The following is a 17,208-nucleotide window of genomic DNA, read 5'->3' as shown; positions in this document are numbered from 1 at the left end:
GAAAGACTATCTTTTTTTGTTTGTTTTTAAGTTATATTTTTGGGCATTTTGCCTTTAATCAATAGGACAGCTTAAGAGAGACATGAAATGAGGGGAGTGGAGAGTGGGGGAGGACTTGCAGTAAATGGTCGAGGGTGGAATCGAACCTGCAACCTCTGCGACGAGGGTTATAACCTCTGTATATGGGGCGTGCACTTAGACCGCTAGGCCAACGGTGCCCCAAGAAAATATATCTGCAGATAAGTCGTTGTCAGATCACCGCTGATGGGACACGTCGGACGTCTCCACAGCTGATTGATCCAGCCTGCTTTTACTCTTCATACAGGCTGTTTTGCCGCATCACACTACAATCCAGACCCCTGAATACAGAGCCTACATTTTGATCTCAGTGACCACACAAGTCTTCATGTTGTACATAGAATTGTTTATTATAAAAAGACTGTACATTAATCTTTCAATCAACATATTATATGTACAAATGGAGGGCAGACAGGGATAGATTTCAGTATTTCTACCCATGAAACAGAGCTGGAACACTTTTTTGAATTGAAAACGGGCAAAATATCAAGGCATTAGCTGCAAAATCCTGAAATGGAAGTCAAAAAATTTGATGAATGTTGATGGGCCAACTGAAAAATACAATGTTATAAAGATGATTCCCAAACCTGAGAGAGATCTAAAACCGACTGGCTGATGTTGCTCGATAAAATATGTACACCTGTGCAGCCCAGAGGACTTCATGTCCTTAAACCCAGAGCAGGGTGATGTTGCTCGCTGGAGACTGAAGGAGGTATAAGAGTTGTTCGTTGGTCTACATTACATCTGAGTTGTCACATCATGGCAGTGTCAGGCACGACAACCCCCTTTTATCAATCACAGCCCATTATTGCCAATATTACCGAGAGATCCTACAGGTTTTAAGTGGATTAGAATAAAGTTAATAACAGTGATGTGACAAAAGATAATATGGAATGTGTTCTCTTGCTTCAAACAGATCTGAACGAGTGGAAAATGAAACTCAAGTTTCATTTCTAGGATGCATATTAAAAGCATGTTGAAGGTGAGATTATGGGGAATTCACTTCAGAGTCTTAAAGTTCAGTGATGTCAACAGTGTATTAAAATTAAAAAATAAATGTGAGTACATTTACAAACAAAATGGAAGCATAATGGCGATAAACTTAAGATTACATATCTCTTTAAAAATTTTGCATGCTTTGACGCCAAGACTGATTTTCAGGAGTAATTGTTCTTGAGATACATTATACAGTATTTGAAATTTGTAAATCATCGACATCACCTGCGTCTTTTCTTTCTGTATGACGGCTGATGGAGTCGAGGAGGGCACCACTAATGAAACTATCATATAATCAACATTCACTGAATTCACATTACATAAACCCGAGTTTCTGCAGCTCACGTTATTTACAACTGATGCACAAACACTTCAACTGAAGGTGCTCACACGACATTTCATTCGCTTCCATCAAACCTCATACTCTAGTTAGTATATCTCTTCCAGGTTAGTTGAAGTCCTTCAGCCGTGTTCAACCGCTGTGAGCACGTGCAGTCTGATTCCTTAGAAACTTTTTTTTTTTTTTTTACATATTCCATAAATGTCCCCCACCCGCCCATATAACACCAAAATAAACTAAATAGATATTACTTTCATTTTTATTTGCAATCAATAAGGGAGAACATTCTGTCATATCAAAAACCTGGGGGATCATACAGTTATGTCTGAGTGGAGATGGCTGTGGTCAGTCTGTCACTGGGTTATGATATGACTGAATAAATAGACCGTGCTGTTACTGTCGGGTCCCTTCAGTCGGCGTAGTGCATGATGCTTTCCACGTAGTTTCCGGGGAACAGGCCGGTGACGCCGTTGCTGACGCCCTCGTACCAGCCGTCGTCGTTCTTCTTGATGACGTAGATGATGGCGCCCTCCATGAAAGACAGCTCGTCGTCCTTGTCTTTTGAGTAGTCGTAGATGGCCACCACTGAACAGAGGAAGAGAGCTTGGAGTGAGACTATGTGGTAGGAACATAAACATGAATGTGGTCTCAGTGAGGTCAGCCATTGGTTTCTGAAGAGGCGTTATGACCATACACTGGACGTAGTATCCGTGACGTCACCTGTCTGATTCTGAACGCTGTTTTGAAGCCAATGTGGAAATGATGAACTCAATCTAACTTCTGTCGAGCTAGTGTGACCTAAAGAAGCGGGCTTTGAGCCTCCTAGCCAACAGCTACAGTGTTCCCACCTGTCAATCAAGTCAGTCATTAACTGTTGTCCTGTTGTGTCTGCATGTGTCTTCTTTAACATTTCCTCATTGCTGCTTCCTGATTGTCTTGCTCCATGTATTTTATGTCCATGGACACTTTCTCAAAGACTGTCATATCATGTCCTTATGTAGCTTTTAGTCATTTTTAATCGTAGCGTGCTATTTGTACTTTTCTTTTCTTCTCTTTTTTGTTTGTTTGTTTGTGTTTTGGTTTCTCCTCTACCTTCTTATTTTGTCTTTGTTTAATCTTGATCTTTTTAGGGAGGCTTCTTAACATCTGGCAAGGGACTACGGATGTAAACTAGCCTTTTGGCTAACTCGGGCATATTTATAGAAGTGTTAATTAATATGCATGGTCCTTTTAAATAATAAATAAATAAGTCATGCCCTTATTTGGGCAAAACTTGTAATCTTAATATCTTCTGAACTGTAGCGTTATATACAAATTCGCCCCGATAGAGAAATTAGCTACCCAGACCGAAGTCGTTATTTGAACCGGGCTGTAAACATGTTTATTTCTGCTGTAAAGATCGTCTTTTTTGAATTGGTGTGTATGTGGTTTCCGGTGTTTCTGCAGCCAGCCTCAAGTGGAGGCTCAATGAACTGCAGTTTATAACACTTCCGCATGGGCTTGAAATTTTAAGACCGGAGGTTGCTGCTTGGTTATGACGCCTAAAGATGGTGATCGCCAATTAAAACACTCCGTGATTTGATTTGTGTGTTGTGTGTGTATGACAGTGTTTTTTTATTCCTGTATTTGTTACTTTTTATACCTTGATTGTTGTTGTTTTTGTCTCTTTTAAATGGCTCTTAATGAGGACTGCAACATTCAATTTCGTTGTACTTGTTGCAATGACAATAAAGGCATTCTATTCTATTCCATTAAAGCTCCTGTGAGGAACTTTGTGTTGATTATGGCGCCCCACTGTGGACAGACTAGTGCCTCCTATGTGTGAATAATGTTTTCTCTTCTTTACTTTAAAACTCAAATGTATCACTCATTAAAAATTTCTGCTGCAGAGAATATAAAAATAAGCATGCAGGTAATTAGCTTGACTGACACCTACCCCTGCCAGCTGTTTTAGACATGACAAAGAACTATATATAGAAACAATCAATCTAGAGGCTGACGGTCTGGTTTGCTTTTGTAGGTCAGAAAGAGGCATCACCATCTTTTTAGTCTGTTTCATAAACCAGATAAAAACTCCTCACAGGAGTTTTGAGTCTGAGCTCACTGGGACAGAAGCAAAGAGGTGGAGTTGAGGCTGCAGCTAACAGCTACATGCCAACCTGTCAATCAAATCAGCCACACTCCCATTATACATGAATGTGTGTGACTATTAGCCTTGATGTAATTGAAACAGAGGAGCTATTAAAAAAAAGCAGCCCACGTATTATTGTCAAAAATAAAGAACTGAGTGATGGAGAGAAAAACTGCCTTTTAAACCAGGCTGTGAAGCTGATTATTTCTCCTGTAAAACTCTACATTGTGCTTTTATGTGACTTTTAACAGCTTTTTATTTGTATTTAATTTATTTTTTATTTAATTCATTTTAATACATTTATTTCACTATTTATTGTTTTTTATTTCATTTATTTTATCTTTCCTTTTCTAACTTTTGTGATGTGATGTCATCCTCTTCTTAAAACCTTCTTATTGTCCTTTAATGCTTTTTCAAAAAACAAATAAAGCTCTATAAAGATTATTAATTTGTCTACTGTTTATTGCATTTATTCTTTTGAACCTTTTGTATTATTTATTCCTTTGGTGCATCAGTTTTGCTGTGCTGCTAAATCACGTTAGATCAGCAGCCCTGTGTTGAATCCAAAGCTTTGCTGCATGTTTTTCCTCACTCTCCCCGTTTCCTGCTCTGCTCACTTGTCCTATCTCTAAATAAAAGACATAAAAGCCCCAAATTAAACTTGAATGGGAACATCTTATTAGCTATTTTAACATCGGCTCAAAATTGGGGTTAATGTGGACTCTCCTGGGCTTTTAGAGCCAGACAATAGTGGACACTCGAGGAGCAGCAAATTTACTTTTTCCAGCTGAGGTTCCCTCTTTGGAAGTAATGTTGTTCTGCTTTAATTCCTCATTAAAATAAATGTTGAAGTCCCACAATGTAACAGCGATAGAATCCAAACCGGTTTCTTAAAAGCCACAGACTTCAGCCACAGAGTCTCATCTCTTGGGATAAAGAAGGCTTGAATTATGGCTCTGCGTCAACCATCTGCAACCAAGACAGGCAGAAGATTGCCTGTTGGACGCCACAGTAATCAAACAGATATGTCTTTTACTTTCTTACTGCTATGTATAGAGGATTATAAAGTATGTGTCAATCTGTGAGTGAGCCATAGAGTTAGAAATGTGCCAAGATGGGATTGCTTTTGAAGCAGCCCAAAAATTGGGCCGGCATTTCAAGTGATACCCCAGCAGTGCGATCACGACAGGTCTGGAAAGAAACCTCGATTTACATCTGTCTGAGAGTGAGATATGGCCAAGAGTGAGACCTTTAAAAAGTGGTCCAGACATCAAAACTGATCTGAAGTCCTACATCACAGCCTTCAGGTTGTCTTTGAAACATCAAACATTTTATAAAAGTAGCTTGTTCTCTATCAAACCTTTCTCCACGTAGTTCTTGGGCGCCCACTGTGGATCTCCGTCAGCGTATGGGTCGTTGTACTGCACAACAGCAGCATCCTCCTCCTCATAATCAACTGGGGGAGGCGGTGGAGGGGGAGGGGAGTCGTCAAACATCGGCAAGTCGTCTGGAGGCGGCGGGGGAGGAGGAGTCGGAGTATCTGCAACTGTGAAAGACGCAGGAAGTCAAATCACCAGAACAAGATTTCCTTGTTGGGTTCAGAAGGTCAACACGAGCACGGTGCTGGAGCGGACGACGGCTGAGTCATGCAGAGTTATGATAGGACATGCAGAAGGGTGTGGATGTGAGGTTTTGAAATGTGTAAGTCATAAAAGCAGGCTGCATCACGGTTACTGTTTGTCATGCGTCACTTAAGAGGATGATATTCTGAATGTTTAAGCCTCTTAGGTTGTGTGTGTAGCGGGTGTTGCTCTTGTGGCTCTGAGGACTCTCAGACATGCACATATAGAAAGACAAAATGCACAGGATTCATTAACATTTGACTGATCTTCTGTCCTGCTAATGAAGCAGGTTTATAAATCCATAAATCCACATCTGTGAGCAGACTGAGTGTTTCAATTCAGATTATTTGAACATTATAAACACCTTTAACTGAGTTTGATAGCACAGATATCTTAAGTTGCATTTGGTCAAGAAATAAAGCCTATACTGTCTCTTCTTTGGAGGTGATATTTTTCACATACTACATGATTTAGATCAGCAGAGGGCAGCAGAGAGTCCCATCTTCTCTGTTCCTGTTCTGCAGTGACTTTTAGCACTTTTTCCCCCTGAAGCTAACTGCTCATCTATGCTGAGTTGGTGTCAGCTTCAAGAACTTCAAACTAAGTTGTTTTCTTTCCAACAGCTTATATTTGAAGATGAAGGAGTTATTAAGTAGCTCTCCATGAGCACCGTAAGGCATAGTTTCATGTTCATCTTTTTTTTGTTTCCGAAAGCCAAAAGTGATGTCTCATGTGTCATGTCTCGCCAACAATGAAAAGTTTTTGACTTAATTGTCATATACGATGAAGAAAAGCTTCAAAAATTCACATATGAGGCATTTCAACCGCCTACTTTTTTGTCTTATGTGCCAAAACTGATTGAAACAGTTTAACATCAATCAGTATTTTAACCCTCCTGTTACCCTCAAATTTATTTTCTATCCTCAAATATCTTTTATCCTTGGGGTCAATTTGACCCCTGCAATTTAAACCCCCAGAACCTGATTGTTACCCAGGTTTATGTGTCAGGTACTTTGTTTCTTTGTTGACCTAAATAACCCTTTAAATAAAATATATTTCAAGCATAAACACAATTTAAAGCATTCAGAAGGACTTCTAAATAGAACATCAAACTGCTGTGAGTTTGTCATGCTCTCGTCAGCCCTGCCTTGTTTCTATGTTATCAAAATGTTATGATACAGGACTCATCATTAAATGTCTCTAGAGAAATGGTGGCTGGAAATATTATATCTCAATCTAAAGGATGGCGGTTCAATCCCAGCTGCAGTCACATGCAGAAGTGTCCTTGGTTATAGTGACCTCAATACCATCCAAAACAACCAAAACAAATGTGTGTAAAATGTTGCTAAAACAGCCTGGGGTCAAATTGACCCCAGGGAACACTCATGTGTAATTTCTTTTACCGGAATATATGGAATATATCAACAATTTTATTTCATGTTTTTCCAGTTTTCCCATTAAATTTGGAAAAATTATTAAATCTGAAGGCAAAAAAATTATGTTAATAATTAATTTAGATGCCCTAAATTTTGAATGGGGTCCAATTGACCCCTAGGATTATAGGAGGGTTAAACAATGAGATACTTTTAAACATTTAAACAAACAGTAAAGAACCTAAATGTTCTACATTCACATTTAAGAAGTCATAATCAGAGTTAATATTTGATCTGAGACATTCAAACTGATTCTTAGAGTAGCTTTTAAGCATCAACTGTTACAGCTTTACTCTGTTTGAAACCCTGATATCTCCAAGATGATAATAACCAGAAAATATGTCTTCATTTTGTTCCTCAATGTAAGACATAAACACCCACAAAACCGGTCATATATTACGTTCACAGATGCCTAAACCAGCACTACTCAGACACAGAATTCGATGGTCCAGTGCTGCAAGAGGTCGGTATTATTTTTCTTAACAGACAAAGACATGAGGGAGGATGATCGAGCACAATGCATGCTGGGTGTTCTTGAAACAGGAAATGGTTGGCACGGATAAGAAGGGGGGGTGAAGTATGTCTTAGCCTCATCACTTACTGCTCTCTTGCATCCTGGCCACAAAGCCAGTCAGAGGTATCTGTGGAGTCAGCTGGGGCATGGGGGGAGGAGGAGGAGCGATAGACACTGAAAGCCGGCAGAAGGGAAGACGAGACAGGAGGACGAGAGGAAGAAGAAGAAGAAGAAGAAGAAGAGAAACAAAACAAAGAGAAGGAGAAAGCCCATCAGTCACCAATTGACAGATACAAATGAATAAAAATCCAGAGAAACATCAGACTGACGAAGACAACAGACGACAGGAAGTGAGTTTGTGGAAATCTAACAGAGCAGGACAGAAAACGCTGAGTCCAATAAGTTAATCTGTTGGCTATCATTTAAAATATCAAAAGACATGTCAGATTAGATTTTACATTTTTGACTCTTTTTTTTTTTCTTGTGATAAAAATAATCAACAGATTAATTCATTTAACTGTCTGTAGCTTCACAAACACACACACACGATGTAGGGCTGAAAGTTGAGTGACGTCCGTGAGTGTGATGAGATTTCACATGGTATCAGGGATCACTGAGGCCGAAAGGATAAACAGGAGGATTATGTCTGATTTCTGTCAATCGGACGGCCCCCCTCTCATGGCACTTTTAAAAACGAGGAGTACAGCCGATGACCACAAGGAGGCACTGTTTGACCTGCATGTCTCAATCTGGCTCCTACTGCCTTCAGACTCGTTCCAGAGATGACACACTGCTTTGAGTTTACATTCTGCTATTTTCAGACTTAATTATAGAGGCACTAGGAAGACATGCACCCATACAGTTATTTTACTATGTTTTACAGTGATGATGGGTTCATTTCAGTTCAAAACTTGTAGCAAGAGGACAAAACAAACACAAACGATCTTATCTCGATTCATTGGCGTGGGCGATGGCAGCATGGCATGTTAGAGTCTTGCCTCTCACAGTGGCTGTTTTCGAAAACGCCTACTATACTAGGAGTACGTACTGATTTGGCCAAAATTCAGTATGTAGTATGTGAACAAGAGCAAAATCTGCAGTATGCTAAAACTACTGACGTCGTACTGATTCGGGAAAGCATCAGACCAGCCTCTCTCGTGTACCATTTCCCACAATACACAGTGTTAACGTTCTGCTTTTTCTTCTTTTGTGCACGTTTTTAGATGCTGGGAAAATGATTAAATTCCACATAAACCACTTCTTAACTTTTTAAATAATAAGTGGATGCTGGAGCGCTGGTGGCCTAGCGGTCTAAGCGCCCCACATACAGAGGCTATAGACCTCGTCGCAGAGGTCGCCGGTTCTTCTCACAGCCGCAAGCATTTCCTGCATGTCTCCCCCCACTCTCTACCCCCATGTTTCCTGTCCTGTCTAAAAGGCATAATAGCCCAAAAATATAACTTAAAAAAATAAAAATAATAAGTTGATGTTAAAGAAGCAGTTTCAATATCAGCTTAGCCGTTTATTACTTCTGCTTTCCAAAACCAGAAATCCAGCTACTCCTGACTCAGCATACTGCAGAACACATCCAACAGAACAGCCATACTACATACTACCCTTCAAACGCAGTATGCAGTATGCAGTATGTGCTGTATGCTACATTCATAGGTATTATGTAGCAGGCGGTTTCGAAAACAGCCATGTTTTGCTTCTTTGATCGCCAGAATATTATCTGATATCACAAGAAAACAAGCTTTCATATCTTGAGATAATGTCATAAATTCATCTGTAATGATGGGAACCAGCTTTGTTATCGAGTGTCAAGAAAAACAAGCCCAAATATTAAGAAATCAAGTGAAATTAACTTCCAATCATGAGAAAAAAATGTGTGCAAGTATGCCCACTTAGGGCTTCCGTACATTTTTGAATCTGACTCATTGATCAAGCCATCAATAGCGCCATTTTAACGGATGATTAGTGAAAGCACATGTTAAACGCTGTGGTTCAATTAAACGCAGATCAAGCCTAACACCTGTTAACGAGATGCACCTATCTGATGAGAACCTGTTAATGACCTGCACCTGTTAACGACCTGCACCTGTTAACGACCTGCACCTGTCTGATGAGCACCTGTTAACGACCTGCACCTGTTAACGACCTGCACCTGTTAACGACCTGCACCTGTTAACGACCTGCACCTGTCTGATGAGCACCTGTTAACGACCTGCAGCTGTTAACGACCTGCAGCTGTTAACGACCTGCACCTGTCTGATGAGCACCTGTTAACGACCTGCACCTGTTAACGACCTGCACCTGTTAACGACCTGCACCTGTTAACGACCTGCACCTGTCTGATGAGCACCTGTTAACGACCTGCAGCTGTTAACGACCTGCACCTGTCTGATGAGCACCTGTTAACGACCTGCACCTGTTAACGACCTGCAGCTGTTAACGACCTGCACCTGTTAACGACCTGCAGCTGTTAACGACCTGCACCTGTTAATGACCTAGAGCTGTTAACAACCTGCACCTGTTAACGACCTGCACCTGTTAACGACCTGCACCTGTTAATGACCTGCACCTGTCTGATAAGAACATTACTACCACACATAAAGTCAAACACACTGTGATCGGAATGTGATCTCCTACATCTGGCCTGCGTTGTGATCTAACGTGAGCCAGGTGTGAATCAAATCCATACAGTGTGACTGCATTCTTCAGGAGGGGAGAATCATCCCCTCTTAAACTCAACTTCACTGAAGTCGGTTCTCTCGACTTACTTGCATCACAAGTAAGAGAGCAACAGTTACTGAGTCTTTCTTTGACTAAGTGCTTTAAAAAATTCAAGATGTCATCTGTTTGACGAATTAAGTGAAAAGAACAGTGTGTAGTGAAAGAACAAGAGTAAATAATAACAGGGTTTGTGTTTGAAATCTCTTCTTGTACTTATCAGGCCTTATATGCATCTTTAATCGTCTTTTTTTATGTATTTCAGATCTTTTGTTTTCCTGTTGTTTTCTCTGCACAGTCTTGAGATCTGCTCTTATAAAAATTTGATGGCTTTGTAACTTTTCTGTTTTATTTTGCTGCCTTTAAGAGTTCTGTAAGAATAAAAGATTTTTTGCTATTTTCTTTTTAGATATCAGATAGTTTTGTCTTAAAAGAATCACACATAGGGGTGTACATCAGAAGGTTTCTTCTCAATTCAGTAATATGTCAGTTCTGACATATGACAGTATGATGTTTGCTGTTGTTAAAGTTGGCCATGATGTGGTTCTGATTCTGATTTGTTTCAGGGGCCTGCAGATGACATTGGTCAAATATAACATGATTGAACTGAAGGAAAACTGGCACATGAAGAAGATAAGATGCATCCCTGATTTGACTTTGCACCAGTGTTATTATTTATGTGATCACGTAATCTAAATATCTATTTACATGAATGGATCGTTACGCCCCTAAACGAAGCCGACTACAGAGAAATATAACTGCAGGGCACTCCCTGAGCTCTCTCTTACACGAGGTCAGAAACTGAGACTAAACACTGCCAGCAGCGATCGATCGACCGCATTGTTTCCGCCGTACAACACAAGAATGAGACATTCTGTATCAATACTAAAAGACGACCCACAGTTCGATAAAAAGCCTTAACCTGCACTTTCAGACTCAAAGGTGAGTCGATAATTCTGACAAGAGTGCAGGCCTGACCTTCAGCAAGCGGTGACTCACTTTTTGACTGCAAAGGTTAGCAGGTTTCACTTTGTGACAGAGCACGATTAGAGAAATGTGAAGTTTTGTGCCTCAGTGAAAATTCAGGATCTGAAAAACGGGGCTGTGACCGGAGACAGAAGCGCCTTACTTGAGTTCTGGCCGTAGCCTGGAGTGCCTCCATTAATGTGAGGCTGCTGCTGCTGCTGCTGCTGCTGCTGCTGTTGTTGTTGTTGTTGTTGCTGCTGCTGTAGCTGTTGCTGCTGTAGCTGTTGCTGCTGCTGCAAGGAGAACTGGGAAGTGACCGACGGCGCCCGGCGGTAGGTGCCCGTGGCCGAAATCATAGAGACAGAGGAGTTGGAGGGGTTGTGCCGTGAAATCTGCCGCGAGATGGTTCCAAACTGGGACATTGGAGCAGGGCCCAGACCAGGCCCGGGGGCCACCACTAGAAGTACCCAAAGAAAGAGAGTGAAGGGAGGAAAGAGGAAGAACCGAGGAAGGGAAGAGGTTAGAATGAGGAGACAAGAGAGGAGGAGAGGGGAAGAAAGAAACCCAAAACATGAATCATCAGGATAGTGGAAGATAATGAGTTTACACTTTGATTAAAGCACCACACCTTCTGGAGAGACAATCAATAACCAATCAGAGGAAGCAGGTGAGCGAGGGAAGCAATGCAGACTTTAAATTGGTAATATTATGAGGCAAAAATGAAACACAAGAGTCCCAAAAGTTCATCTGAATAATCCTGCACCTGAGGGTTCTTTAAAGATGCAGCAAACACAAAGTGAAGGAGAGGATTTAGTGGGCAGAGAGAGGACAGCAGCAACAGAACAGACTGATCCTTCAGGTTCAACAGAACTGGCAGTGAAAATATCTTCTTCACACATCTTTCAAAAATTGGATTAGAGACTGCTTTTTGAGGAATCTCACAGAGATAACTTTGAATGACAGACTTCAAAAAGGAACATAAGGTACGCACAATTTTAAAGGTTGAATAATGTAAGTGTAGATGTGTGTGTGTGACGGCAAACACACACAGAGAGGGGAGAAAGGTTAAAGAGAGAATTTCCTGTTCCCATTTCTAGATAACGCTCCATCTCTGAGGGAGGGACGTGCTCGCTCAGATACAGATGGGTGGAACAAGAGGAAGTAAATCCTCAGAGGAACACAAGAGCAAACAAACTTCTCTGTATATCAAACAGGAGAAGTAATTACGGCTGTAAGTGTGCATTGATGTTCTGGGGATGAAATGTGCATGTTTAAAGAGATCATCAGTTTCAAGTCAATCACATATTAGCAGATACTGTACACACACACATAGCCCTAAACACACACACACACAGTCGTAGCAGCTGGTATCTCTTCAGTCTGAATCAATGCCTGCATCAATCAGTGACTCAGAATCACTACCCCACGTTAATTCAAGTTACATCAGGCAAAATTGAACGTTTGCAGCAAATGGCTGTTTGAATGTGTTGAGAGTTCATCATCGAGTCATCATATTACAGAAATTGACATCAGCTGTGAGTCTAGAGGTCCTGGAATTAAGTCTTGGCTCGATGTTTTCGACTTTCAGTATCAAATGATAGACAAATAAATGTGTGGGAAGTATTTTAAATCCCTAACTTCTTTGTAACTACTTGTTCATTTCAAAATAGTGGTTACATACTATATAAAAAGACAACGCAACCGCTCTCTGTAGTGAAGCCAAAACATTTAAAGCTCCACCAGCCGGATCACTTCTGCACATGCCTCTGTGTCAAAAGTGCAATAATTTGGCTTCACTTTTTACAATGGGAGAAGATGGAGGCACATTGTTCATATTTATTTACAGTCAATGGTAAAGATATGCTTAGTCAATGTTTTAAGATTAAGATATTTCTTACAGCTACGAAACGTGTTGCTAAATCTGATTTAAAAAAAACATTAACTATAATGAAAGAAAGTCACTATGGCCCCAGTAGATGTTATTCAAAAAGCTTTCAAAGCACCTAAAATAAACATTATTGATAACACTTTGCAAAGGCAGGTATGACTTCTTTGATTTTTACATGCATGTAAAAAAGAAGATGGATTTCAATATTTGTGGGCAAATTCATTTACAGAATGAGACATTACGCAAACATGCTAATGCTAACGAATGTTGTTTGGAGGTTAAGCTAATTTCATGTTTTGTATGACTTTTTGTGTATTTCGGTGACAATTATTAAAACATTTCCAGCTGAAATTGCCTTCAAAAAGTGTTTTGACCATGTCAGGTCACATTTGCCAACAATGTTTCTTTTGTCATTCCAGTTGTGATCATAGACTGTGTATAAAATGGACGTCATCTTGAAGCTTGAAGCTTGAAGTGAGGCTGCCACAAAAACTGCTCCCCCTAGTGGCGGGTTGCAGTATAGGTCAAAAAACTCTGTCTCCCCCATTCATTTGAATGGGGCTGCGGTCAAACTTTAAAAAATAAATACACGTTGTACAAATGTTTCTCACATCCGTATGCTGTGGTGATATGTAGTTATTATTTGACTGTTTTGTATTCAAGGCCTCTTTTTTCTGAAAAGTTTCTTTTTCGTTAGTTATCAGAGGTTAAAAAACGGGGGTTTACATCCGGGTTTGCTTTGATTATCAGCTGCCGTAGAGAGAAACTCGGGACGCTACGCTGTAGGGCGGAGCTTAAAGATGTCAGTGTTCTGGAACGGGATATTTTGGCTTCAAAACCATACAATGGGAAAAGGCAGAGCGACGCTGTCAATTATATATACAGTCTACATCTTGACAGGTTCTTTTGTTTGGCCATCTAATGTTAGCTTAAGTCAGACACGCAGCTACTGGTACGAATTTTAAAAATTGATTGTTTTTTACTTATTTACTTAGTAATTACAAATGTGTGTGTTAAAAACATGGAAACTGAACTTTGCAGACATTTCCATTAACCAAAAACTTCTGTTACAACTTGTTTTAGCTACGTTGTCTGCAAAACAATCTGACAAGCAAGAACAAAAACGTTTGGATCTTAACAAGAAATTTTGCCTGATGTAGTTCAACCCAAAAAAAAAAAAAAACACTTCAAGGAACTTGATCAAAACTTACCTGTGCAAAAGAAGTCTCATGCTCTCTAAGGGAAGTTAATTTCATAATTTTTTTTACAGAGATTCGACCTTCATGATAGAGGATTTCAGTCTCACTCATTGTAGCTGCAGGATTAGTTATTCTCTCCTCGTACAGCGGCTGGAGGTCAAATATTAAATCAACTATTTTGGAAACTCTGCAGGCAGAAATTAACTTTGTGCAGGCCTTAGGAGATCTGAGACTTCTTTTATAACCAATTATAGCAGATCAGTGAGGAATAAAGCAGCACCATCACCACTGAGGAGAGAGAAAAGTGTTACACTTTCTTCACACCAATTTGGGTTCTTGTTATGTCTCCCAACAGAATCACATATACGGTCTGTTCACAATGCAAGCAGGATGGTCAGGAGGGCTGATGTAACCTCAGATCCAAGAGATGATCAGTTTTCCTAAATCTCGTAATTTTAATAAAAGAGTCTACCTTTCTTAGTCTCCAACAGTAAGAAGCAGAGCTGCACTCATGACTGGAGTTTAAGGGGAGCACTGTCTGCCGAGTTTCATGCCCAGCTATGTTTGTTTTTCTTAGCAAGCTTTGTTGATGAAGCACTTTAGAGCAATTAAATTTAGAACTATAGCTCAGCAGCCTGATTATTACCGACAACTTTGCATTGAGACGTGATTGCATGGAAATAATCAGACCCTCCTGCTCGCACTGTGAACAAACAAACACCCATCCACACACGACACCCGCATTCTGTGCGTCTCCATCAAGAGAAGATCCCAGTTGATTATCCCGATTATCAACGGTCCCGGCACCAGAGTTGACGACGGCAGCGCCCTCACGAGTCGAGGACTCTCACCTATGGGTGGCGCTGGTGGAGGAGGTGGGGGTGCTGGGGGCCCCAACCCAGCCATGGGAGGAGGAGGAGGTGGTGCTGGGGGCCCCAACCCTGCCATGGGAGGAGGAGGAGGTGGTGCTGGGGGCCCCAACCCTGCCATGGGAGGAGGAGGAGGAGGTGCTGGGGGCCCCAACCCAGACATGGGTGGAGGAGGTGGTGCTGGGGGCCCAAACCCACTCATGGGGGGAGGAGGAGGAGGGGCTGGGGGAGGTGGAGGAGCTCCCGGGGGAGCAGACATGGGCGGGACTGAAAGAAGTATTTACATTAGTGACCGTTTATTGCAGAAGCAGAGCGGCGGAGTCTTTCTGCACCTCGCCTCTCTCTGTTACATAACATCCCCATCACTTCGCTCAAGAACCCTTCGGGCCCGGAGGAGCACTTCGACTTTGTCAAGGCGCTGCTCCGCTCTGCACACACTTGGACACACTTCTTTGTGGTATGAATTGAGTGTTTCCATGGCGACCGGCTTGCAGGGAGAGCTGTGGTTAGTTGTGTGCTGCCGGCTTGATCCCTGCGCCGAGGTAAAAAAAAAGCTGCTACACAAACCCCAAAAAATGCCTCTCATCCAACTCCTGTTATTTGCACGAGTCATACATGAGTATGTAAGGCTCATGTATGCTGTCATGTGGAGCTGTGTGTAGCATGTGTGCATGCTGGTGTGTGTATGTGTGTGTGCTTTGCTGCTGCACTATAAAGCAGCATGTCTTTGCGCAGCTTGGCCTATTTACACAGTTGGATAGAGAATCGGCTGTGCTCAGAACACAATGGGCTGCCATAATCCCTGTCTGGTAAACATACAGTAGGCTTTGTGTAGCACAGTCTCACTATGTGCAAATAGCATGTTACATTTAAACCTTGTATAGCAAAGCCTATGATTATCATGCATATGCACAGTGTATCTAAAAAAGATGCTGGTTTCTTATATTTGTTGCTGAGTTTGAAAATTATAAATAATATGCACTAGTTTGATATTCATTGGTTGATCTCACTACTGTTTGATATTTATGCAAAGTTTAACTCAGGCTGAGGTTTGTGAGAGTGAAATGTCATTTCTTGCAGGTCAAACAGACCTGACTTTTCTGTGTTTTGAGTGTGAAACTTGATTCTTTGGGGACATAAAAGCAGATTTTATATAACCCAGTGTTCTCATCAGGACTGTAACTTTTTCAGTGAGTGTTTGAAGCCCTGAAAAGAGGAGAGAACGCTCACTAATGACAGTCTTAGGTGGGTCAGCAGCACTTTTAAAGCAGCTTTTTATTCAAGCTTCACAAAGTGCCTGAAGCTTTCTGAACACAAACCTTCCCTCACTTATTATGCACGAGAAGAAACCCAGTGACTGTCACTGCATGATGTGCATACAGCCGGCAAAAAAAAAAAGCCTCACCTGGTCCACCAGAGTTGGGGATGGAGGGTGTAGGCACGGCGATGGGAATGCCAATACCGCTGCTGCCGCTGTTCTCCCTGCTGCTGCTCCCCCCGCTGCTCCCACTGAAGGAGGAGAGAAAGACACAGGAGAGAAAGAGGACGTGGTTTTATTCAGAGCAGCACGCTCCGGGTGCACAGCAGGTTATATACTGCAGATACGTGAACTCTGCTGCTCATGTCCTATTTAGAGTTATAAGACTCCAAACTTCACGCTGCCTCTGAAGGAGAACTCGGCAGAGCTGCTCAGATTCTCTCAGTCTTTGTCGCGTTGAGCTGCAGAGTGACACACCCAGGTGAGCAAGACATGACTCAGTCAGACTGCATTAACAGACCTGCAAAATTCAATACATATACTATATATCTTTATTTTTTTTAAAGCACATCCTTTTATACTTTATAAAGGTTGCACTTCTATGTAGTGTATACTTTAGGTGCAGTTATGTGATCAAAATGTTTATGCTGATGCACCTCCCTCTTTTATACTTTACAAAGATGACACTAGGAGCAATACATATACATTATAATGTACTTGTGCAAATGGCGATACACATATACTGTATTGTTTTCAATGAGAGCAAAATAATAAAATAGAATAATATATTTTAGGGTAACACAATATCTTTATTCGGATCCCCTTATTGCTTCAAAACCTAATCATTGCTTTAAAACGTTACAAAGGATGGATCCCCTTAATAAATAAAAATAATAATAATAACAATACAATTATTAATAATAATAATAATAATAATAATAATATAAATAATAATAATAATAATAATAATAATAATACTACAAATAATATGAAAGTAATACAAATAAAAGATGTGATTAAATAATAATAATAAAAACCAACAATGATAATAATAATAATAATAATAATAATAATAGAAGTAGTAATAATATTATTAATATAATAAAGTGTATTAATAAAAATAATAATACTAATGATGATAATGATGGGAAGATGTAATAATAAAAATAGTAATAATAATGTAA

General features: G+C 40.6%; 1 protein-coding gene across 6 annotated transcripts in view; it reads right to left on the bottom strand.

The window, feature by feature from the left end:
- Nucleotides 1-403: 403 nt before the first annotated feature.
- abi1a (abl-interactor 1a) overlaps nt 404-17,208 on the bottom strand; it is a 77,272-nt gene continuing 60,467 nt past the window's right edge. Inside the window, exons 6-11 of one of the 6 annotated variants that reach the window (XM_034706859.1) lie at nt 16,172-16,275; nt 14,749-15,033; nt 10,974-11,267; nt 7,202-7,288; nt 4,906-5,091; nt 404-1,999 (exon numbers count right to left, since the gene is read on the bottom strand). In XM_034706859.1, coding sequence (XP_034562750.1) covers nt 1,824-1,999; nt 4,906-5,091; nt 7,202-7,288; nt 10,974-11,267; nt 14,749-15,033; nt 16,172-16,275 — 1,132 coding nt within the window. In that variant the 3' untranslated portion in view covers nt 404-1,823. The remainder of the gene's footprint in view (nt 2,000-4,905; nt 5,092-7,201; nt 7,289-10,973; nt 11,268-14,748; nt 15,034-16,171; nt 16,276-17,208) is intronic. The other 5 variants (XM_034706860.1, XM_034706861.1, XM_034706864.1 and 2 more) reach the window with 5 other exon arrangements.

The sequence above is a fragment of the Notolabrus celidotus genome, chromosome 17 (assembly GCF_009762535.1).
Source record: "Notolabrus celidotus isolate fNotCel1 chromosome 17, fNotCel1.pri, whole genome shotgun sequence".
Lineage (NCBI taxonomy): Eukaryota > Metazoa > Chordata > Actinopteri > Labriformes > Labridae > Notolabrus > Notolabrus celidotus.
Note: the sequence above shows the minus strand (reverse complement) of the source record. Positions and strands in the feature narration are given on the sequence as shown.